The sequence below is a fragment of the Macaca mulatta genome, chromosome 3 (genome assembly GCF_049350105.2).
Source record: "Macaca mulatta isolate MMU2019108-1 chromosome 3, T2T-MMU8v2.0, whole genome shotgun sequence".
Taxonomy (NCBI): domain Eukaryota; kingdom Metazoa; phylum Chordata; class Mammalia; order Primates; family Cercopithecidae; genus Macaca; species Macaca mulatta.
Window position 1 is genome coordinate 72980259 of NC_133408.1, and position 24856 is coordinate 73005114.

A 24856-nucleotide genomic window follows, 5' to 3' on the forward strand; every position below is an offset into this window, starting at 1 on the left:
CTTCGAAAAGGGTTAGAGTTTGTTCGCTGCATGACGCCAGCCTTTTTATGATGTTAAGATTTTGACTGTACTGACCTTTTGAGGCTTTAAGACCCTTACTGAGCGTGTGACAGCAGCCATCTGAATTTTTGTGCGGTTTTGTCTTTCTCCCTTAACACCTGTGCCCATGGTTTGATTAGGGAAGCCTGTAGGGAGTGGGGACTCCACCTGTTATGTGACCAGGATGTTCTTTAATAGTGATGCCTTCTTTCATGATCACGTCACCACCTCCTTGGCCTCACCTGACCTTACAGCCGCTGGCCAGGCCTCCCTTAGGAACAGCCCGGTAAGCCCCACCTAGGTGTACCCCCATTAACAAGGGAGCTGGTATCAGGTCCCCACACTGCAGAGGTGCAAATACCTAAAACTGTAACAGAAGAAGAATTGTTGTAGCCTAAGACTGTCCAAAGGTTGATGGCTCTGTGTGGATCTCCAGATGGAGGGGGCCAGTACCAGAGATGGGGAGGGCCCAGTGTCGGGGGCTAAGGCCCAGCTTCAGGGCAGGCCTTCCCTCCAGATCCTCCTCCCGGGAGCTTGGGGTGGAAGAAAGCGAACCGTCTGGAGCGTGAAACCCTGAACTGTGAACGGGCTTATGAGGATGTTGGCTTGGTCTAAAGCACCAGATGCATGATGATGAGGGCATGAGAATGCTTGTGAAGCTTGTCAGTGTTCAGGCATTGTATGATCAAAAAGAAGAGAAATTTGAGAAAGTCCAGCTGAATTGTTAGGGCCTGGCAGCTTCTGTCGGGCTGCCTAGAAGCTGTACCTGCACTGGCAGCCAGGTGCTTCCTAGCTGCTGGCCAGGGTCACCTGTCAGAGGCAGGGCACCTTGGCGAGGCAGCACACGACGACTTAGTGGGCCCCATTTGGAGAAACTCCCACAAGTCGCATCGCACATGGTCAGGCTGTTGCAAGGTCTGAGTGCCAGATGCCAGAAGATGGGGCTGAGTCATTAACGTTGAGATTGACACAGGGTTCCAAGCTGGCGATGTAGCCAGGGAGCACCTGGGGGTGTGAGCGTGCAGTGCCTCACCCGAAATACAAAGGGCACCTGGGTTCCACCCCATGAATTTTCTGTCTCAATTAACGTCGGGCCTGATAAGCACCAGGCATTGTGCTGGGGTTTTATGGAGAGGGCCTTAGGCAGGCAGACTCCTGAAGAAGATGATATCTAAGCAGATAATGAGGTGTGGATACTTTAAAGCCAGAACGCAGAACTTCTGAAGCTAGAAAAGTTGGAGAAAGCTACAAAGCTTTTGACTGGGTCTTCGGAGAGGGCATTTGGGGCAGAGGGACAGCACCTTGCAGGGCCAGAGCGTAAGGAGAGTGAATGTGTGAAAGGTGATGGGAAGCTTCTGTGGTGAGGATGGGCATTTGGTGGAGAGGAGGAAGGGGCAGGATGGGAGGGAGGGGCTGTTCTGCCGCCTGGGCCCCACGACATTTGAAGGTGTCTCCTGACCATAAAAAAAAAGGTTTTGAAGGAGAATGCCTTCAGGGTTCCTGCCAACTCTGAGATCTTGAGGATCTTTTCACCAAGGAGGTCTGGATGGAATCATCAAGAATAGAGAAGGTGGACTGATGGCACCGTTGAGTGGACTCAGGAAGCACAGTGGGCCTGAGTGAGAACTGGCCTAGGTGGCACTGTGGGTGAGTCCACAGCAGGGTCCTGTGCGGAGTCCTGAGTGGGTCTGGGCAGGAATTGCACAGTAGCTGCACCAGTCCTTGGGACTGCAGAATTGAGAACTGCTACACTTGGGTCTGGGGGGTCGGGGGAAGGAATCAAAAAACAAATTGAATTAAAGTAACCAGGTAACTTCTAATGTTTAAAAAAAAGGCACAAACTTCCTCTCTTAATCCCTTTGAAAGCTTCCAAAACCTGTTGAGCAACCAAAGAGGACATCTAGGGAACAGCCAGCCTGCACCCCCAGCACTGCAAGAACTGCCTTTCTTACTCCTGCTCCTCTCCCCCAGCCAACACCTGCCGCGTCTTTTTCCTTGTTTTTAGAAACACTTTCTCCTGCCCCTTTGTTAGTTTCTCTCTTTTAAAATAAGTTCTTGGCCTTGTGCAATGGTGCACTTTGGGTGTACCGCCAGCACTTTGGGAGACCAAGGTGGGGGGATCACTGAAGCCAGGAATTTGAGATCACTGGGCAACATAGTGAGACCTCATCTCTACCAGAAATTATTTTAAATAAATTTTTAACATAAACATAAATGAACAGAAAAAGTTATCAGACTATGATTTCAGTAAGGGGTGAGGTGGATCCCGTGTGACTCTGTCCCGGCCTTGCCTTATGCCTGCTCTCCAGCAGACTGTGATTTCTGTAAGGGGTGAGGTGGATCCCGTGTAACTCCATTCCAGCCTCGCCTCATGCTTGTTCTCCATCAGTCTAAGGTGGGAGCTGCAATGTCATTTTCTTTTGTCTAGAAAAACAAAATGTTCCTACTACTGTTGGCAGTGGAACCGACATTTTAGCTTATCTTTTAGACAAGACCAAGATCTCAGGTACCTTCTGCATTTTTCAATCCAGGGAGCCCGGTCTCTTGGAAGTGGCCAGTGGCGCTGAGAAAGTAAACTTGTACACATCCAGCCTCTCTGTGCTTTGTATATTTCTACCCAGATACTAACAGCAGGACTCAGTGCTGAGTGTAAGATTGTCACTGAGTCCACCTGAGGGAAATCAGTTTTAGGAGAGGAAGCGGTTCCCTTTGGGAACTTAGTGAGTTTTCTTGATGCCAAGCACATTAAGCCTTACGTTGCCACACTCCTGAATGGTTTGGATCTCCTGGCTCCCCATGGCTGCTCTCTCCACCCATGATGGGGATTGAGCCTCCAGGCCCTCCTGCTCCAGGCTTCTCCGGCCCCAGCACCTGCACTGTGTTCTTTCCACCCAGAATGCCCCTTCCTCCCCTTCAGCTTATCTCTTCTCATTCTTCAGAGCCCAGCCCAGCTGTCACTAAAAGAAATGCGTGTTCCCAGTCTTGCTCACCACCACAGATACCCTTGTTCAAACCTCTCAGTGCACTGAATTATACACTTAAAAATGATTAAAACAGTAAATTATATTTATGTGTATTTTACCCATACACACACAAAATTCTTCTTGCATCTCTCGTTTTTCCTTTTTAGCACTTACCAGGTTATAGATAAATAATTGTATAGGTTGGTATCTGTCTCCTTCCTCTGTAAGCTCAGTGTCGGCAGGGGGCGTGGGGGGCCCTCACCTGCCTACTCTCTGCCATGATCAATGTGGTGATAGGGCATAGCAGGCATCTGAAGATGACTTGCTGAATGAATAATGAATTAGACAGCAGATGACAAGGCCACAGTTTCAGTCTTTCCTGAGTCATTCCTGTCTCGTGCCTCTGGCGTTTCTCCCTGCTCAGCCTTCCAAGGTTATCCGGTAAATACTTTTGGACTGGCTGAAGACCTTGCACTTAATATCACGTTAATATTCTCAAAGGCTTTATTGTACACTCTTAAGGTTCTTTTATATGTGGACTGGTGCCACTGACTGCGACCCACTCTGCTGCGTGCCCATCCTCACAGGGCAGCAGGTGCCCTCATCGTGTGGGTGTCTGCATGGTTTCTGGATGGTTCCAGGGGTCCCTTCATAATTTCAGTTCAGAGATGGGCAAGAGTTTGCCAGTTTGCCAGCTTTGTCTATTACTAGTTCTTCTCAAAGTGACTCTTCTCTTTTTCTAGAAACAAAAAGTATAGTGCAAATGAGGAATGGAAGGAAGCCATTCATTGGTTCATTCTGCCGTCATTTACTGAATGCTGATGAAGTGATAGTCAGTGAGAATTCAGATGGGTTGGACAGAGGTGCTACCCTTAAAGCGCTCAGCTCTGCTTCTGTTATTGATTGTATTTTATTTCTATTGATTGTATTTCTATTGATTCTATTTTTATTGATTGTATTTCTGTTCCCATAGTTTCTCTATAATTAAGGTGTGCTCCAGGAAGGGTACTTCTGTTTCCTTGTGGGTGTTCATGTGATCATGGAGACATGGTTTGGAAGGGTAAATGTGCTCTGCCTTGCTGTTTTGACAGTGAAGAATGGAAAACAGGGAGACAGACAGCGAGGCCACGGCTGGATAGGCCATGGCGTTCAGACAGGATTTAGATGGCATCTCCTGTTCTAACTAAAATGTTGAGCTGAGGTCAGAGCCGTGGACAGGAAAGTGACTGCATGAGCTTTTTGAAACTGGCTGGCCATTTGAGCTGAGACAGAGCTCACTTACGGTGCTTCTGTGTGGGTGGCCTCACGGGGGGCTGTCCCAGAGGCCGCAGGTCAAGCGTCTACTTGGTGCCTTCCACTAGAGGAATGTCCCTGGGTAAAATGGGCCCAAGAGGACCAAGTCTGAGGTGCGAGCCTTGTGGCTATGCCTCTGCCCTCTGATCTGTGCATTTGGGAGTCATCGGTCCTAGACCCCCGAGAAGTGCGTGAGGCCTTTGAGCTGCAGGGCCGAGTCCTCAGGGCCCCCACCTGCCAGCACCACCCTCACGTCTGTCCTCTCCTCAGGTTCCTCCTGATGATGGGCGTGCTCTTCTGCTGCGGAGCCGGCTTCTTCATCCGGAGGCGCATGTACCCCCCGCCGCTGATTGAGGAGCCAGCCTTCAATGTGTCCTACACCAGGCAGCCCCCAAATCTCGGCCCAGGTCAGCCAGCCCTGTCCTTGTCTCTCCTCCCCGCAGTGTGTGTCCTCTGCCAACATTTATAAAGTGTACTGCTGCAGAATGTGCCAGAAGAGAGAGCTCAGGTGTGTTATTCATTTTTTTAGTTCTGATGACCAGCTCCATTGTGCATTTGTGCAGATAACAAACGTAAGGTATATCGCACACCCGTCGCCTCATATTCTTACAGTTATCAGTGTGCCACATATGCACGTGATATGATGCAGTTTGTATAAGCATATTATTTGCTCTCTGCCTTTTTCCTTAAACATTATTTCACATATAAATTTCTGTGTAGGAGCGGTAATACCCCTGCCATTCTTAATGCTTGTGGACTAGACATTATGTTATAAACGGTAATTTGCTTATTTTATTATTGCTGATAATTTGTTTTGTTTTCTCATGTTTTGCCTTTTATTCATGCATTCAACAAGTATTCATTGTGCGGTTACTAGTATTCCAGATACTTACAAAGACTGTAGCAATAGATGTTTTTGTATAGGTCACATTTTAGTCTGTTTAGTGCATATCACCCAAAGTGACATCCCAGGGTCAAAATGAATTAGCTGTTTCTTAATTCTTGTAAAACATTGCCTTAGCCATCTAAAACTCCTACATACTGTGGTGGGTGGTGTGGACTCCCTCAGGACACAGGCCAGGGAGCTCTCTGATGACAGCGGGGAGCCAAGGGTCCTGGAGGGCTGGGCTGGCTCCACTCATCAGAGCACTGGTCTTCTGGCCAGGTGTAGATTGAGGCTGGGCAGAGGGGCGTTGCTGGTGTCTGTGCCACCCTGCTCCCAGCCACAGTTTCCACCTGGGAGCCTGGGGATGGGACTCTCTATTGATTGCACACTGTGGATAGGTGGTCAGTTCTAGGAGCAGTGGTTGCCTTCGCGTTTACAAAGTTTCAATTAAGAAAAATAAGTCCTAGAGATCTGTTGTACAGTGTAGGACCTACAATTAATACAACTATAATGTATAATTAAAATTTTGCTAAGAGGGTAGGTCTTATGCTAAATGTTCTTATCACACAAAAATAACAAGAAGAGCAGAGAAAGCTTTTGTAGGTGATAGAATGTTTATGGAATAAAGTGCGGTGATGGTTTTCTGGATGTGCCCCTGTCTTTAAACTCATCAGGTTGTAGTCTTAAACATGCACAACTTTTTGTCTGTCAGTCAGACATCAATAAAGTGGTTTTTAAATGGGAGAGAAGTAGACGGATTGAATATAAAAGGAGAAAATTATCTTCTCTCTTGTTTTCCTGAGAGAACAGGCTGTTAATCAAGATGCAAAGTCATTTGCGTATTTGTTCTTTTACAGCTTTCTTCCACCAGACACTCCACGGGGTTTTCCTTTCAGAAAGAATTTTCTTTATTTTAAAAAATGTTGCTCAGAAAAATAGAAAATGTATTTTCCACAACAGTTCACTGGGAGCTGTGCCTTAAACTTTCAGCCAGGTTCGTACCATTTTGAATCCATAAGTGGATTTTAGTCTTTGATATTTGGAAATATTTGAATCGTTTCAGATTTGTGCTGTATCAGAGGGCAAAGTGCAAATTTCTGTTAAAATGAGAGACGTAAGCCGTCACTCACTGGGTCTCATCTGGATCAGTCAGAGAGGTTTTAGTGCAGGGAGGAGCAGCCCCTGCCCCACTTGGCATAGGAGGCCCCATAGCCCCCAGTGCAGAAGGCTACATGTCCCTGGTCTGTGGTCCTCAGAGTCTACCGCTCATGTGAACTGGGGCTCTTGTGAGTAGGTGAGGTGCTGAGACTGTGCCTGCAGCTGCATAATTCTTTTGAACCCTGGCATGCCAGGGTTTCGAGAGGAGAATGCATCCCTATGTGCACTCCTTTCTGGCCCCATCCTTCTGTTCTGCAGAACCCTGCACCCCGTCTACCCCCACCCCATCTGTCTGGGAGAATCTCCAACAACCAGGCCATTAGATCTGCCACATCCCTTATCTCACCCTGGTGCAGTGCCTGCTGGCCACTGGTCTCCGCCAGCTCCTCTGTCTTCCACTTGGCTATCAGAAGGGTCTTAAAAAACAAAAAACAGAAGCACATCGGCCGTGCTGTTTTTCTGCGGCAGGGTCTCTGCCAGCTCACCTGGCTCACAGTGTTAAGTCCAGAGTCCCTAGCTGAGGACCGAGGACGCGTTCACAGCTTCCTCAGACCCATCCCCGCTACTCTGTGTCCAGTTTGAGTGACCTCCTCTCTCTAGTCCTGCATCGCACTGAGGCCTGCACACACCCTCTATCTGCCTGGAAAATGCCTTCCTCCAAGGTGCACCTTCCTCCAAGGTGCCGCTGTGTGTTGCGCCCATAGTGAAGTTGTCTCTGGCTGCTTCACATCCTCCACTTTCTCCCTGGGTGCCCTGCCAGGGGCTTTACCAGCTTTAATCCTCCACGTTTACACTGGGCTCCCCACAGGGCTGTGTACAGGACTCATGGTCTCAGGCACCAAGTAGATGCCTGTCCGGCCCTCGTCCTCAGGCCGGGTGAACTGCAGGAGCTCCCAGGTTTGCAGCCTGATAAACCAGGGTCGCGATGCATCACAACCACAGTCACAGCCTGGAGCACAGACCTGCCTGAATTGCTGTCTTGGTCCATATTTACTGCACACCTGCTGAGGCGCCTGCAGGAGCTCAGAACACCGCACAGCCTGGACGCCCACCCTCAGTCACCGCTGCACGCATAGCTCCAGCACCCGTGTGAGCTTTGGCACAAACAGCTCTATAGTGAGTGACCATCATGAGTGCAAGGGAGAGAAAGTCGAGAATGCTAGGAAACCGTGTAGGTAGGAGACTCCATCTGGTGCACAACTCCAGGAAGGCTTCCCACAGAAGAGCCATTTGGATTAAGAATAATTAAGCCCCCAGCTCCCTAGAGTGAGCGGCTGCTGGTCCCAGCGCATCTTCTCTGACCAAAATGTAGACTTGGTTTGCCATCGCTTTTTCATTTTATACTTCTTGCAGGCCTGCAGTGGTGTGGCTGATCCCAGGATATCCAGACTGTCATATGAAAGTAGGCTCCCAGGGCTCCCGGGAGTGTACAGTTTCCGTCATTTCCCTGCCAGGTCCAGGGCCGGATCATTTGTTAACAGTGCTGAGCTTGGGAAGAATTCAGCTGCTTCCTAGACAGAGTAATAGTGAACACAAGAATGGGGTCAGCAGGGTCCTGCCTGCTGTTGGTCTGGACACCCACCTCCCCTGAGGGTGGCTTCTGCTGCAGCTGTCTGCTCAGATCCCATACTATCTGTGGCGTGGGCCCTGGGAGCGTGGGGACTGAGGAGGGCCACACAGAGGTTGGCAGTCCAGGGAGAGAGAGGAGCCAAGGGATCCCAATGTCCCATGTGGTCCACAGGGTAAATGTCATGCCCGAGGCTGCCCGGGCAGTGCCAAGGTGTGCAGGCATCTGCACAAAGCAGGGTGGGTGTTAGTGAATTTTCGGCAGAGCCTCATTTCTCCTCTGCTGGTCTGAGAGGGGAAGTGGGTTTAGGCGTGGGATGCCTGTTAACGAAGATGAAAAAGCAGAGGGATTTAGAGGACCCAGACTCATCCACTGTGTTAGGGGAGGGCAGTGGCTCACACTCTGGGGTGCAGGGGGGCTCGCATGGCACTCCTGCTGGGACAAGCATCACTGATGAGCATGGGAAAGCAGAGAATCTGTGCGTTGCAGAGGCTCCTGGTCGGGGAGGGGAGGAAATTGGCAGCATCGTGGTCCTGGGGGTTGGTGTGGGTTGGGGCAGGACTCTGAACGTGGTGGAAAGGGGCTGGCAAAGTCAGCATGAGGCTGAGGTTCAGAGGTGGGGCTCCGAGGCCAGCCCAGGAACCAGGACCCAAAGGCTGCAGCTGCTGGCCGCAGGGCTCAGGGCCTGGCCGGATTGTGCAGAGGCTGATAAGTGGGAGGAGTGTGGAGTAGCTGTGTTTTGAGGAAGAGGCCCTGGTCAGGGAGTTAAGAGGCCTGAGGTCTGTGAGACCCAGTGTAGGCCACGGTCCCTTCTAAACCTCAGCACCTTAACCAAAATGAAATGGATTGCAGAAAAGCACTTCTCATTCTATGTAATCTATGCATATAGTATCAGCCAAGATGCAGCAGCAGCAGAAAGTCAGAGCTCCTTAAATGCCCAACCCCAAATCCTTCCCCATCAGGATGCTGGCAGGGTCCCACCTACATGTTCTCCTAGGTAGAGAGGAAAAATTGTCTTCATTCGTTTATTCACTTCATTCGTTCATTCACTCTGAAAACGTGAGCTAATTAGCTCCAGCCACTGTGTTCACACAGGTGGAGGGTGTGGGTGAGAATCCTCCCTGCTCTTTAGGAACTGTAGGGTGGAGAAAATGGAAAAGCCTAGGCTGAGGCAGCACTGTAGGCCTGGGGGAAGGAGGGGCTGGCTGGCAGGAGGTGGCCTCAGCTGAGTGTGGTGCCCCTGTGATTGAATGTGGCAAGTGGATAGTTAAGGGAGCTCCAAAGGAAACAATGATTGAATTATGGTCCATCTTCTTTGTGGAATATTATGTGGCCACTAAAGATCATAGTCAAGATGACAGTTTGCTGGTACGGCAAGACCATCAAGGTGCAGTTAGGGAAGAGAGCATTGGATAATGTTTTTTGTGAAATAGTCATGAGGCTAGCCAGGCCCAGTGACAAACACCTGTAGTCCCAGCCACTCAGGTGAGGTGAGAGGATGGGCTGAGGCCAAGAGCTCAAGACTGTAGTGATTATGCCTGTGAGTAGCCACTGTCCTCCAGCCTGGGCAACATAGCTTGACTCTGCCTCTAAAAAATGGTCCTGAGTTCCACTAGAGAATCCCACAGATGCATAGAGATTGCAGAGGACAGTCAACAATGAAATCTGTGGTGGTAATGTGATTTAAGTTTTCTTTTAAAATGATTTCCTTAATGTGACTGAAGTAGATGCAGTTTTCCCATCGACAGATAGTTTTCTTCCTTTCCAGCAGCCATTTGTGGTGAGTTCATTTATGGGTTTCTGACTATTCGTTTTCATGTCTCAATCCTGTAATAAGTCTGTCAGCCTGCAGTGACTAAATGACACCAACTGAGAGAAAATGGAAATAGTAGGGAGGGTGTTTTGACAGTTTAATTACCCTCGAGTCATAGCCCAAGCACAAATAGGGCTGCTTCGGTTGTGAGGACATCTGGCTTCAGAACTAGTGGAATGCGTGTCATTCTTTTCCAGTGCGACGGTGCTTCTGAGGGTGCTTCTGAGGTGCGGGGATGATGATGGGACAGCCCTGCAGGCCACCTCTCCCTGTTCTTCAGCCCCTGGGGCTCCGACATTTTCGTTCTGGGTTTTTTCCTGAAGAAACAGGAGGGCAGAGAGAGGGATCCAGGGTGTGTGGCCGTGGGGGTTTTTTAAGGGTCTGTTGCGTTGTGGGGTCTCACACTCATTGCCTGCCTTGTGCTGCCCTGGGCAGCAGCCTTCAGGATAGAGATTTTTGAGTTTATGGTTTTGCTGAAAGAAATAACTGGGAATACTTTTCTGTTTACAAATCACAAATGCCAGTCTGTTCATACATTCTCATAGCTACCAGAATATTCGTTACCCGTTCATCCCTGATCGCAGAAGGAAACTGGCTGTTCAGGGTCAGGATGAGGGGGTGTGGGTGTGGGAACTGTCTTCCTTGGTGAGGGCCTCCCAATATGGCGGGCCTCCTCACCAGCGGGAATGTGTTTCCACAAAGTCCTCCAGCTCTGTCCATCTGACATTCCATCTCTGTCTCCGTTATTCTTACTCAGCACTTCTCTTTCCAGCCCCCGTGCTGCCCCTCCCCTCCCTGTGACCTCTGCCTTGCTGTTACGGTTTGCACAGCCCAGTTTGTGTAAAGTGGATACATCTAGAATGTTCTGCCATACAAAAGTGGCAGCTGTTTTTTTTTTCCATGTGAAAGCATTTAATGTCCTTAGCCACTATAAATAATGATAGATAACGCACTTTGCACAGACTGTATTTCAAAAAGAATTTTTTACAGCCTGCCCTGTTGGTAGGCAATTTCTGTTGTTACATTACTCAAAACAAAGCTTGCACATCTGTGATCTTTGATCAGTGGGAGCAGAAACTTACAGCAAATTTAAGTCCCTTGCCCGCTGTCCTCTGCTTCGCCAGTGGTGAGGCTGAGGTGGAGCCCGAGCTCCTGGCCCATCCTCGTCCACTTATGGGTGCCTGCATCTGGAGGGGCGCACTGCACGCACCAGGGGTCTCCCTCATGTTTGCTCACATGGGCCTCTGCCTCCGACAGGCCCCCCCAGCCTTGCTGGCTTCGTTCCTCTGGGAAGCAGAGCCTCCTTCAGAGCCTCCTTCAGATCCCTCAGCTCCCAAGTCTACCATTGCACTTTTCTCCCTAAATGTATTAATATTTGAAATGGCTGCTTCCGGCCCTTCCGAGGGGCAGATGAGGGAAAATGTGGGCCAAACAAGACCAGAGGCTCCTTGTTGCGACGAGGCCTGCAGCCCCACGTGAAGTCCCTGTGCCTACACATCCAACCTGCCGTCTGTCACTAAGTGCTCTGTGAGCATACCGTGTGCATGTCCCGTGTGCGGGCGCCCTGTGTGGGGGCACGGTGCAGCCACAGGACAGCCGGGGTGATGAGGCAGCTGTCCCTGGGATGAGGACAGGATGACAGTGACTTCTGACCTCCTCTCATAGAAAAACGTGGATGCCGCACCACCCAAAGTGAAAGGCTAAAGTTGGAAGTCCCTTTTATCATACACGTTCAAATTGCCTGTGGAAATTCAGCAAAAATATGACATGCATTTCCATTCTATCTGCCTTTTACCCTCTCAACCTTAAATCCACTTTTAGTTCTCTGAAGACTTCTAATGACTTGGGAAAATACTTTTAAAGGATGTGAAGTGGTGTTTTTCTGTCTGCTGTTTGTTGAGTATCAGTATTTTAAGCCTTGGTTCCCTGTGGAGGAGAAGTTGGCGGGTGGGGAGGTGGGCTGGCTGCTTAGATGAGGCCTGCACACGTGATGATGATTACTGAAAACAAAGCGCGGCGCTTAACTGGGCATGTGGCCACGGGGATTTGTTATTAATTACCTTTGATCTAACTTAGGCGAAAGGGAGAACAAAATTATAGGGTCACAGAATCCCAGGTCTAGTCGTAAACAAACAAACAAACAAAAATAAGCCCTGCACAGTTTTAAAATGTTTCCACTAATTATGCTTCTGGGAGCAGTGCTGGTTTTCTTGTGCTGAGACTGCCTCGCGTGCTATGGGCTGACGTGGGCTTGTGCTGTTGACAGCGGGAGAAGGTGCATACTGGATTCATGTCCCGGGGCTGTCCTCACAAAGTGCTACACAGACTGATGGCTTAAAGCAGCAGGAATGTGTCTTCCCCCAGTTCTAGAGGCCAGAAGTCGGCGTGTCAGTGGGGGTAGGTTGCTTCCGGAGACTCTGAGGGAGAATGAACGCATACTTGTTTACAGTATTCTAAACATCTTTTACAGTAACCGTTGTCTTTGTAGTTTTTTCCCTCTCTTCATTCTGTTTCTGGGGTGCCTCTTCTCCTTTTTCTTAATTAGTTTTGCTACATGTTCATTGTATTATTTCAGGGAAAAAATGTCAAAAGAATCTCAAGGCTGGATGGAATTTTCAAGGGCACCCATCCTAAGCTCACTCCATGCCAATAATCTCCTTACTCCACACCCGGCTGGCCGGCACAGAGACCATCCCACTGAGGTCGTGGTGCTATCCTCAGCAGCTCTAGCCTGCACTTCTACCCACCCCCAGCGCCTGTGCTTCTCCAGGTTCAGTGAAGAAAGACTGGTGAGGGGTTGGAAGGAGGCTCACGAGGCTGAATCTCCACAAAGTCATGTCTGATGTGTTTGACAGCCCCTGGGATGTCTCTACAGTAGCTCCTCTTGAAATCTAAAGCAACGTGTCCACATTCTAAACCACTGTCAAAGATAGTAACGAAAGTTAAAAAGTGGGGAGAGGGCAGGGAAACAGACTAGATAAGAAACAGCAAGGAAACAAAAAACGTGACAGAGGAAGATCATCCACAGTCTATGGCAGTGAAGAGGAATGTGTTAGCACTCCTCTGTAAGAAGAAAAAGACGGCCGGGCGTGGTGGCTCACGCCTGTAATCCCAGCACTTTGGGGAGGCTGAGGCAGGGGAATCACCTGAGGTCAGGAGTTTGAGACCAGCCTGACCAATATGATGAAACCCCATCTCTACTAAAAATACAAAAATTAGCCGAGCATGGTGGCAGGCACCTCTAATCCCAGCTACTCAGGAGGCTGAGACAGGAGAATTGCTTGAACCCAGGAGGCGGAGGTTGCAATGATCTGATTGCGCCATTGCACTCCAACCTAGGCAACAAGAGCGAAATTCCATCTCAAAAAAAAGAAAAAAGAAAAGAAAAAAGGATATGTTGTGTTAAAATCAAAATTCAAGTATGTTCTGCTTTAACGAGAGAGGCTAAAGAGCATGCATGACACGGGGAACTAGCAGGAATTCACCAGGAAGGATTAGCAAAGAAGGGGCGAGATCAAAGGTGACTTGAGAGCCACACAGGAGAACTTTCGGAGAGAATCATAAACCTAAGCAAAGGAACCTGAGAGAGAGCTGTAAGAGGCACTGTCCTACTTGACCAGGGTGGGGCATTGGGGAGGTGAGGACAGAGCACGTATGGGGTCCTTCCTGGGCCCAGAGCTCATGGAACTTACTGAAGGGTTGAGTGAAGGGAGGCACCTATCCTTCATGACTCAGATTCCCCCTCTGTAAGGAAGGATGGTAATCATAACATGTTACGAGGATCCATAGACACTTATCAAGGGCCTCGCACATGCTACTCAAATTACAGCCTGAAGACATGCGTGCTCCCTGGAGCCTGTTAGAAATGCAGGCTCTCCCTCACCCCAGCCCCACTCAGAGCCACTGAGTCAAGGTCTGTATTTCAGCAAGGTCCCCAGGTGATGCAGGATGCCCCCTGCACTGAGAAGTGCTACAGGTTTGATGAAGACACGAACATTGAAGGATGGACTGTGCTGGCCACAGTCCTGTAAGTTCAGCATTAAGAATAGTGTGAGCACCTGTGAACTCTGCAAGGCCGGAGTGAAAGTTAGTGTTCATCTCTTGGAATAACATGACTGCTTTTGCTCTAATTTTTGGCAGATGCTCGAGGATCTGCTCTGTGGGATGCACTGGAATTCTCTTTATTAACACAGTTATTTTTGCTTTTGTTTAAAAAAAAGCAGCAGCAAGCAAAACTATTGTCTTCACTCAACTTCTGGTTTATACAGCTAGGAAAGAAAAAGTGAAAACTTTTAGTGTGGGGGTTTCATTTTCTACTTAATCTTGCTCACCAAATTTGTGCCTTTTCTTGTGGGACATCAGGGCCCCGATGCCCTAAAGCAATGTTAACATGCATCTCAGCTGTGTTTCAAGTGTGTGGTCTCTGTAAACCCTAACAGGTCGGCCTGAAGGCTGGGTACCTAATACCCACGTCTTTTAACTCCCTTCCTCCTCTCTTCCCCAGAAGGCAGTAGCAGGAGGTTCTTTTTTGTAATGGATAATGTATGTACCTCAAGAGGAAATGTACAGTGTATACAGTGGAAGAAGAAATATGCAGTCTGTAGTCCAGTTCCCTTCTTCCCACTTACCAGTTTTTTGTGTGTATTTGAGAAATACTCCATAGATTTAGTAATATATGCATATGAAAAGGAAGTCCTTTTAATATGGATAAAAATCACCTTTTATAAAAGGTGAAGATTTAATAGTCATGTCTTAAATTAATTTTCAAAGTATATAAAACAAAAATGTAAAAATAAGAGGACACAGTGATGGAAGCTGTAGGAGTGTCAGTGCATTGCTATTAAAGTGATCAAAATATAAAAATAAATGGAACATTTGAAAGAAGCTCTTAGATTTCGCACTGCAAAGGTGTCTGAATACGTTTATAGAAGTAGAAGCTGCATACCTCCGGATACTAGGGGCTTTGTTTTAAACTGCGTGCCTCTCTGGCGATTTTGGGAAAGTTGCTCAGTTCTCTGAGCCTCACGCCCCTGAAGCTGGGACCCTAAGAGTACTTCCTTCATGTCCCCTGCTGAGCATAGGCCCGAGAGTCAGCACTCAGTGAGGGGCAGCAGTTACCACTCCCAGTAGGATACCTGAAGTTTGTAGATGTCTGTAAATGAACAGATGTGTGCTCTGCACCCACTTGGAAATGAAAGACTACTCCCATAAATTATGTATTGAGTCAAAAAAGTGGGAGTGGAGGACCCTGCAGGGCTGATTCTTTCCTCCACCCTCTTTCTAGGCTCCACCTCTGTTCTTCCAGGGCTCCGGCCAGGAGCCTCGGGGCCAGTTGGCGTTTTCTCTCGACACCACCCTGGCTGCCACCACCCTGGCTGCCACCACCCTTTGTTGAGAGCCTCCCTGCTGGTTCTCTTGCTGCCCCTTATTTCCAGCAAGGCAGCCAGTGTCACAACAGGAGCCAGGGCTTGTGCTCCCAGCACTCCCATGGACCCACTGTGCCCACAGAAGCACTTTGAGAGGCCAAGGAGGCCCTCTCTTCTCTCAGCACCCCTCCTGGCTGCCCAGTGGGCTCTGACCTCTTCTGCGGCCACTCCTGGCTCACTCCCCTCCTGCCACTCACTGGCCTGTGGCTTGTCCTTTGACCCTCCAGACAGCCATTCAACCATCAGGAAGGAGAAGCAAAACTATTACTATTTGTAAACAGTTTATCAGTACTTACCTAAAAATCCTGGAGAATGAGCTCAGAAATATTTTTAAGGGTTGAGACAGTTTAGCAAAATGAACAGATACAACCTCAAACCAAACCAAACTAGAAAGCTCAGAGGACACAGAAATGCCAGTACTGAGCTGGCAACATGTCTGTTGTTTGTGAAAATGTTCTCTGGAAGAGGTAGTTCAAGGCTTTTGGCTACAAGTAACCACATACCCCAATTCAGCCAGCTTCAAAAATAAGAAAGAATTATCTCTTAGGATAGAAAGTCACATAGAGGAAGGGCCGTGGTTTAACTGCATGGCTCAGCAACATCCTGGGGCCCGGGCTCCTTCCATGGGCCCCTGCTGCGCCCCTCAGCTCCTCGCCCTCCAGCTCCTCCCCCTCCACCTCCTCCCCCTCCACCTCCTCCCCCTCCAGCTCTCCTTCCTGGCAGAGAGGTCTGCCTGGGTCCTCACAGATGCAACAGTGAACACTGGAAGGAGAGTCCCTTGGGCACATTGTATAATTTATTTGGGTTTCTGCTTTTGAATCTATAAAATGGAAATTGTGTGTATCTCATAGCATTCCTCTGTGGCTAGAATGACAGGCTGTATGTGAGATACTTGGATCTGTGGGGAAAATGCACTTAGCATGTCACAGGACCCTGAGGTCCTAGTTCTCTTCCATGCTTCCTGCACTGAGAGGTACTTGGTCAGAGGCAGGCAATCTGAATGCTCTCCCCAACATCCAGTCAGTTCTCATTTATCTTGGTCTTTCATTTTCCCTCACCCATTTTTTTTTTCTTTCCCTTTCAGTTTGCAAACCATTCTCCTTGGGAGAGAATACCATTTAAGGTAGTTTATTTTGCTAGTTGTTTTATTTCTTAATCTTCTTTATTCTCTGTGCACATGCAAAGCCCCTTTTTTTGGCTAGAGTCATTGCTTCAAGCTGCAGCTCCCTTGGCCTTTGTTTTCCTGACTTCATTCTGTATTTGTTCCTGGTATTAACCTCATTTTGTCATTTTGCTTGTTAGTCACAGGGCTTCATTTGGAACACTCACATTTTTGTTCTCACCATGCCTATTTGTGATTGTGGAGTTGAGGTTTTGACTTTAAGGTGCTTTCGATTCCAGAGCCATGTGCCATAGAATCATCTGTGCGTTTGTGGGAACGTCTTTGCCGTGATCGCTCTGAAGTCTGTGGGCACATTCCAGGCCCTGCTGGCCTTCTGTCCGCGGGCTTCATGCAGGGAATGAAGTGTCCTTGCTTTCTCTTTCCTGAATAAGTCTCTGCCTCTGTGAGAACTGGGTCTACCTTCTCTCGGTTGCTTTTCTCTGTGAGAGCCTGAATGGTAAGCATGGCCAGCGTCCTGCGAGGACGCTGTGCCCCATGTGCCCTGGGTTGGGAGGGGCTGACTAAAATGATGCCAAATGAGCAGAAGCTGAGCAGCTGTCTGGGTCAGCGCGGCCTCCACCTGGCCAGGGTCCCTCAGCTGCTCACATGAGGCTTCGGCCTCCGGCCCTGCTGCCCTTTAACCTCAACTGCAGCCTCTCCAATGTGGTCACCAGTTTTTTCACCTGAGGGTTCATGTTCTTGACAAGTACACAGTTTATTCACCTCCTATCCATTGTCTTTTATATTCCAAATACCTCTCCATCTCCATGTTCAAATATTTCAATCCCATCCCACCAGTTGCTGGCAGGATCCATCACTGCAGCTATGAACATGAATATACCCACTGGATTGGATGCAGGTGCTGGCGTTTCTGGTTCTGCAGCGTAAGTGGCCACATTGCAAACATAGCCTGGCCGCCTCTCTGCTACAAAGACCACACTCCCGCCCCTCCCTCACCTGCAGCAGGGGGTTGGGCTCCTCCCCTCAACAGGAGCCACGGGCTTGGCACAGGCTTGCTGAGTGGGGCAGCCAGTCACTCCTGTCATGTCAGAAACAGGTGTGTCTCAGGAAACCCATGCACACCCAGCACAATCTGGCAGCGCCAAAACCCAGATCCAAGTCGTCACTCGTCCCATCAGTCACTCCTCCCATGTATTTATGGAATGTCTGCCACATGCAAGGTGCCATTCTGGGCTCTCAGGGCACCAGGATGAGTGATGCTCTGTCCTCGTGTTGAGAAGGCTCAGGAAATCATACCATACTGGGCAATTGCTTCATGCTCACAGGCGTGCCTTGTTCTGGGTGCCAGAGGACAGGGGTGCCTGCTCAGCTGGGAAGGCAGTGACAGGCAGCAAGAGGGGGCTGCCTGGTGATTCTGAGCTGAGACTAACAGATACATGGGAATTAGCCAGATCAGAGGCTGGGAGGAGCCTGGCATGAGGTGGTCACAGGCATTCCAGGAGACATGGTCTGCGTGGTGAAAGCCCGGGATATGTTATCTAGTGAGGGCCTAGGGAGGGCAGACTGGATCCAGGCGGTGTGATTACTGCTGGAGAAGGAGAATAGGGCAGGAGCCCCTCATAGCAGGCCCTGTCCCTCTGGAGAGCTCACCCTCCCATGAGTGATGGGTGGCGAGGAGTGTAGGGCTAAGCCTGCCACAGGTTGGGTGGCAGGAACGAGTTCTGCCCCTGCTGCCCTGTGTTGAGGCCCCTGCCCATGGCTGGAGGGGCAGCTGGGCCAGAGGGGACAGAGCAGGGAAGCCAGGGCGTGGCTGGAGAGGAGGAGAGGTGAGACCAGAGACCCGTGTGCCCTGGGTTGGGAGGGGCTGACTAAAATGATGCGGGGATCCTGGCGGAACTGGAGCGCTGTCAGGAGTCAGGCCCCTGGGCCCCTGGGCCCGTGGCCTCTGTCCCTCCTGGGCCACACGCTGTGTCAGCCGCCTCTCCCTCTCCCTACGTTTCTACCCTTCCCTCTGCGGCCTGCTGGACTTTCCTGCATCCGCAGGGAAGATTGGCCCAGCCCCCCTGACACGCTACTGGCCCGTCAGCTGGGCTGGAGAGGTGGCAGGTCCTGCTAAGAATACAGGCTGCCTGGCCAGCCCCCTGGCACCCGCGGGGCTGGGCCAGCTTACTGAGAAGGGATGGTTGTCAGTTAACATCACAGCATATCCTCCCAGTCTTTGCTGAGCCTAGAGCTCCCTTTCAAACCATGCCAAGACTCCCAGTGAGGAAGAGATGATGGCGTTCAGAGTAAAACGATTCCAGCATTGTCTGGAGACAGATGACATGCCGAGGGTACTAGTGCAGCCCGGCTGGGAGGCTGGCTGTGGCGGCCCTTAATTCTTAGACAGTGCTCCACACAGGGGCCCGTGATGCTCCCAGTCTCCTGTGGCTCTCCCATCCCACCCTTGCCTGAACTTCTTTCTCCACTTCACCATCCTGTTTCGAGAGACGCCTGTCATCGTAGGAAGAGTCTGACTGTCTAGCTCACTACTGGGTTCAAGTCCTGGTGCTGCTGTAGCAGTAGTGTGGCCTTGGTGAGACACTCACTCTTGCGGAGCCTCTGTTCTCCCACCCAATCCCCATCCTGTGCCATTCCCCACCGTGCGCACACGGCACAGGCTGGCCTGATGGACACTGGCGACGTGAGGGGCATCCATGGTGTTTTACTCACCCCTTCTTACCCTTTCTACCCCATCTTCTGGAGAAAGTCTTCCTGCAACCCCAGCCTCTTCCTAGAATGTTTTGTGTATTTTCTTTAACCAAACCATCAACCACAAACCAGAACTGAAGGGCTCCTCCCAGGGCACACCCCGTGTAGGGAAGGGAGGTGTGGTGGAGTCTCCTTGCTCCTGGCTGACACCTCTGTGCAGATTGTCCCCACCACATCAAATCCTGCACCAGTGGGCCTGTCGCTCCTTGTCACTATTTTGGCTCCCATCTGTGACCATCACACATTGCTCCCTTTGTCCTTGAGGCTTTTAGAATCTCCCTGGTTAGTTCTCCTGTTGCCCTTTCCCACATGCCTGTCAGCAAATGAATCACCTGGACCTGCTTTCCCTGGTAGTGGAGGCTGCCGGCCATGTTCACCCACCCCTCTGCCAAACCCGTGGTGGCCAAGTCCCTTGCTGTGCTTTTCAGGGTAGCACCACACATGGCTCAGCCCACTGTCTCGGGTGCCTTCCTATGTACCAGCTCCCAGCTAGTGGGCTCCAAGTGCTTCACCAGAGGCCCCTGCCCTCGCCGAGCTGTGTTCTCCCCAAAAGTCCTCTCTGTCCTGTGTGTCTCTCCCCACCCCTGCCCATATATGCAAGCGTTTCCATCCTTACAAAGGCACCTTCCCTTGCCCTGCGTGACTTCCAACTGCTACCTGTCCCCTCCTACAGTCTTCACCCCCACCCTGGACTGTTTTCTCCCTACTGCGGCAGGGACCTGTGTCTACCATGGTGTGAAACTGCAGAGAAAGAGCACGGTAACCCCAGGGCCACAGCCACTGGAAATGTGCCATGCTTATTTTGATCTCTCTTCAGCTGGGGAGAGGACATCACTTTTTCCTGAAAATTCTCCCACCCCTTGCTGCCCTGGCTCCTGGCGAGCCACCTCCTGCCACGTCTTCCCATTGCCTACGTGTCCTTCTCATCAGCCTTAGATGCTTCATACTCCTCTCCTGGCCTCAGTGCTGCTCCTTCCTGCAGCCTTCTCCTGGGCACGCCCACGTTTCCATCACCACCTTCCCACAGGAGGCTCCAGAGCTGCTTCTGCCCTCTCCAGCCCAGCACGGACTTTTTCATCTGCCCGCCCTTGTCCTGGTGCTGCTGTAGCAGTAGTGTGACCTTGGTAAGGCACTCACTCTTGCAGAGCCCCTGTACTCTGGTATTGCCCTGCCTGTTGGGGGCCTTTATTGAGACCAGAACCTAGGGCCTTTTGTTCTCAGCCCTTGTCTCCCTCCCCATGTGCTCCCCATCGAGTCAATCCCAGGCCAGTCATTGCTGACAGCCTCAGCGCCTCATTCTCTCCTCTCCATTTTTTCTCTAATATTCAGAAGCCTTCATCATATCTTGCCTAGACTATTGCAATGCCCTCTTTTTAAAAATCCTCGGCTTTTTAATCGTATAACATATAGCAGGATCCAATCTAAATAAAACATAATCTCTGCCCTTGGGAAACTCATGGTAATGGCAGTAGATCGACTTGTAAATAGAACCACCCAAGGCGGTGGGCGAGATGCATCAGAGCAGCGCAGGTGGCATCTGTGGGACCACACGGCATCTCACTCAGGTGGTGTCTGGGGGACGGCACAGGTGCAGGGCGAGGCGGCGGCTCACACAGGTGGTGTCTGTGCCGAGCGCCCTCCTGGCAGGAGAGAGTGCTCGGTGAGAGACAGCGCAGGCCTGGCCTGTGCTTCTGTTCTACATGCTCTCCTTCCGCACATGCGCAGATTCCCATGGTCTGACTTATGTGGGCTTTGGAGGTTTGGGACATCTTGTGTACCTTGATGGGCATGTTTCTAGAGTCAGAACTGTATCACACTGTGTCAGGGGGAGAACTGCAAAAAAAAAAAAAAAAAACAACCCTACACAATATTCACACGGGGGCAGCTTCTTTGACACTTGAGTGTCTCCCTGAGCTAAATGAAGCCTCACTTCAAATATACCTGAGTCCCGTCACAAAATCAGCTTTACCCAGGGAACACCCAGCACTTCCACGGTTTCTCCTGATACTTTATTTACATATGCAGAATTCTATAGTGTTAATCTGCATGCTCACAGTAACTTGACCGAAAACAGCACCTCAGAGTGAGGGCTAGATTTGGGGTCGGGTGTCCAGCCTGTGCCCTCCTGTCACCTTCCATGGTGCCCCCATGCCCTGCTCCTCAGCTTGTCACTAGGGAGTCAGCCTGCGGCTCCACTGCTGACCTGTGGAGCGTCCATCAGCTGCAGCCCGGCTATGTGTGCCCAGGTGCACGGCCTCCCTGCCTATGAGTAACTCCCGCCCTGAGGACACACTAGCCCAGCAGGGGAGAATGGAGACCTTACTTTAGAAATGGTCACCAGGCAACGGCGTGCCCAGAGGCATTGTGGAGCTGCTGTGATCATGCCAGGCTGAGTTGCAAAGCCTCGGTGGTCTTTGCAGCTCTTCCCATAGTTCACCGCAGACGGCCTTACCTTACTGTGGCCCAGTTCCCTCCACCCTAATGTGTGAACTGGTAGCGTGGAGTGTAGTCCACTAGAATCAAAGCCGTGAGAGGGCTTGTCACCACACCCCAGGTGCCCCCTTACCAGGCATGTTGGGTCCTTCATACACTGTCACTGAGTGAACGACGGGGCGTGGTCTGCTGGCCCTGCAGCCTGCACATATTCGGGGTGTGATGGGGCTTTCCCTTCTGTGCTCACCTATGTTCGTCTGTCTTTCAGGAGCCCAGCAGCCGGGGCCGCCCTATTACACTGACCCAGGAGGACCGGGGATGAACCCTGTCGGCAATTCCATGGCAATGGCTTTCCAGATCCCACCCAACTCACCCCAGGGGAGTGTGGCCTGCCCACCCCCTCCAGCCTACTGCAACACGCCTCCGCCCCCGTACGAACAGGTAGTGAAGGCCAAGTAGCGGGGCGCCCACGTGCAAGAGGAGAGGCAGGAGAGGGCCTTTCCCTGGCCTTTCTGTCCCCGTCGATGTTCACTTCCAGGAATGGTCTCATGGGCTGCTAAGGGCAGTTCCTCTGATATCCTCACGGCAAGCACAGCTCTCTTTCAGGTTTTCCATGGAGGACAATATATGAACTCACACCGTGTCTCCTCTGTTGCTTCTGTTTCTGACGCAGTCTGTGCTCTCAGGTGGTAGTGTGGTGATAGTCCCTGAGGGCTGATGTCCTTATGATGGCGTGACCAGATCTTCAGGAGAGAGACTGAGAGGAAGAAGGCAGTGCTGGAGGTGCAGGTGGCATGTGGAGGGGCCAGACCAAGCATCCCAGGCAAGCATCCTTCTGCCGGGTATTAATAGGAAGCCCCACGCCGGGCAGCTCAGCCAACGAAGCAGCAGCCGGCTGAGCTGAACCCAGCAGGTCGTCTGCTCCCGCCTGTCCTCTCGTCAGCCTTCCTCTTCCAGAAGCTGTTGGAGAGACATTCAGGAGAGAGCAAGCCCCTTGTCATGTTTCTGTCTCTGTTCATATCCTAAAGATAGACTTCTCCTGCACCGCCAGGGAAGGGTAGCGCGTGCGGCTCTCACCGCACGATGGGGCCTAGAATCAGGCTCGCCTTGGAGGCCTGACAGTGATCTGACGTCCACTAAGCAAAGTTATTTAAATTCATGGGAAATCACTTCCTGCCCTAAACGAAGACATTGCATTTTGTGAGCTCTTGGTCTGATTTGAAGAAAGGACTGTTACCCTTTCTTTCGGTGTGTTTATGGAAGTGTATGTAGAGCGTCCTGCCCTTTGAGATCAGACTGGGTGTGTGTTTTCCAGTCTGATCTGATTCCAGTGGACATCACCGCCTCTCCAGGGCATTCTCAGGCCCAGGAGTCTCCTTCCCTCAGGCAGCTCCAGTGGTGGGTTCTGAAGGGCGCTTTCAAAGCAGGGGGCACATCTGGCTGGGAAGTCACTTGGACCCTTCCAGGGAGAGAGACCTGCTGAGGCGTCTCTCTGTGAGGTTGTATTGGGTCTAAGCGGGTATGTGCTGGGCTCCAAGGAGGAGGAGCTTGCTGGGAAAAGACATGACTGCTCTGACCATGTTGTTACAATTAGAATGAAGAAGATGTGGTTGGAAATGCACATTCCTGGATAGGAATCATAGCTCACCCCAGGATCTCACAGATAGTCTCCTGAGTAGTTGATGGCTAGCAGGGAGCTAGCTCTGTTCTGCCGCGTATAGTGTTGATGTGTGAACCCTGACCTGTCCTGTGTGCTAAGAGCTATGCAGCTTAGCCAAGGCGCCTAGATTACTAGATGTGCTGTATCACGGGGAATGAGGTGGGGGTGCTTATTTTTTAATGAACTAATCAGAGCCTCTTGAGAAATTGTTACTCATTGAACTGGAGCATCAAGACATCTCACGGAAGTGGATACGGAGTGGTTTGGTGTCCGTGCTTTTCACTCTGAGGACATTGAATTGGAGAACCTCCTGGGGAATTTTGTGGGAAACACCTGGGAACAAAACAGACACCCTGGGAATGCAGTTGCAAGCACAGATGCTGCCACCAGTGTCTCTGACCACCCTGGTGTGACTGCTGACTGCCAGGGTGGTACCTCCCATGCTGCAGGCCTGCATCTAAATGAGACAACAAAGCACAATGTTCACTGTTTACAATCAAGACAACTACGTGGGTCCAAACACTCCTCTTTCTCCAGGTCATTTGTTTTGCATTTTTAATGTCAGTTTCTCCCTTTATTTTTTGTAATGAAAAAGCACACTAAGAGCTGCCCCTGGAATTGGGTACAGCCGAATAGGCACACAAAGGTCCGTGACTAAATTTCATTTATCTTTTTGATAGCAAATGATGTTAAGAGACAGTGATGGTTAGGGCTCAACAATTTTGTATTCCCATGTTTGTGTGAGACAGATTTTGTTTTCCCTTGAACTTGATTAGAATTGTGCTACTGTGAACACCGATCCTGCATATGGAAGTCCCACTTCGGTGACATTTCCTGGCCATTCTTGTTTCCATTGTGTAGATGGTGGGTTGTGCCCACCTCCTGGAGTGAGACAGCTCCTGGTGTGTGGAATTCCTGGAGCGTCCGTGGTTCAGAGTAAACTTGAAGCAGATCTGTGCATGCTTTTTCTCTGCGACATTTGGCTCATTTCTCTTTTTTGTTCTCTTTTGATAGGATCCTGTTTCCTATGTGTGCAAAATAAAAATAAATTTGGGCATGTGCTTTGATTGTTTTGTAGGGGAGTGAAAGGAGGGTGGAGATGAAGTTTCTAATGAGGAAGGGCATACAGCAGATCCTTGATTCAGTGGGGTGGGGTGGGGTGGGTGGAGGATGTACCTGGTCTCAGGGGAGCCAGAAACTAGATGTTATTTGAGAATGTAAGATACAAGCTATGGAGACAGTTGTCCCCGGTGGGTAGGAAGACAGAAGCATCGCTAAAGTAATGTTCTGTTGATATTGTTAGTTAACCTTGAGCTAGGACTCTTTTTCACAGGTTGGAGGAGCCTTCATTTTAAAACACAGCTCTGCTTGGTCAGAAATAACACTTCTCTCACAGATGCTACTGAAGAGTGTAGCTGCTACAGTTAAACTGAATTTTAATAATTTATTTTTCATGTTTTGTTTTAGAGATGGGGTCTCACTATGTTGCCCAGGCTGGCCTCAAACTACTGGCCTCAAGTGATTCTCCTACCCCAGCCTCTCAAGCTGTATTTTAGATATATCACTAATTGACATAATGTTTGCAAAGAAGCATTTTCCATTTTGCTTCTTTTTTTTGTTTGTTTTTTAGAGACGGTCTTGTTCTGTCACCCAGCCTGGCATGCAGTGGTTCAATCATAGCTCACTGCAGCCTCAAACCTCTAGGCTCAAGCAATCCTCCCTCTTCCCAAAGCTGTGGGATTAC

At 50.3% G+C, this 24856-nt stretch overlaps 1 protein-coding gene across 2 annotated transcripts in view; it reads left to right on the forward strand.

Moving 5' to 3' along the window:
• The window catches only part of VOPP1 (VOPP1 WW domain binding protein), a 104263-nt gene extending 80094 nt beyond the window's left edge, over positions 1 to 24169 (forward strand). The window contains exons 4-5 of one of the 2 annotated variants that reach the window (XM_015133438.3): positions 4566 to 4702; positions 21721 to 24169. In XM_015133438.3, the coding sequence (XP_014988924.1) occupies positions 4566 to 4702; positions 21721 to 21911 (328 nt within the window). In that variant the 3' untranslated portion in view covers positions 21912 to 24169. The remainder of the gene's footprint in view (positions 1 to 4565; positions 4703 to 21720) is intronic. The other variant, XM_077996718.1, reaches the window with a different exon arrangement.
• The last annotated feature ends 687 nt before the right edge of the window (positions 24170 to 24856 follow it).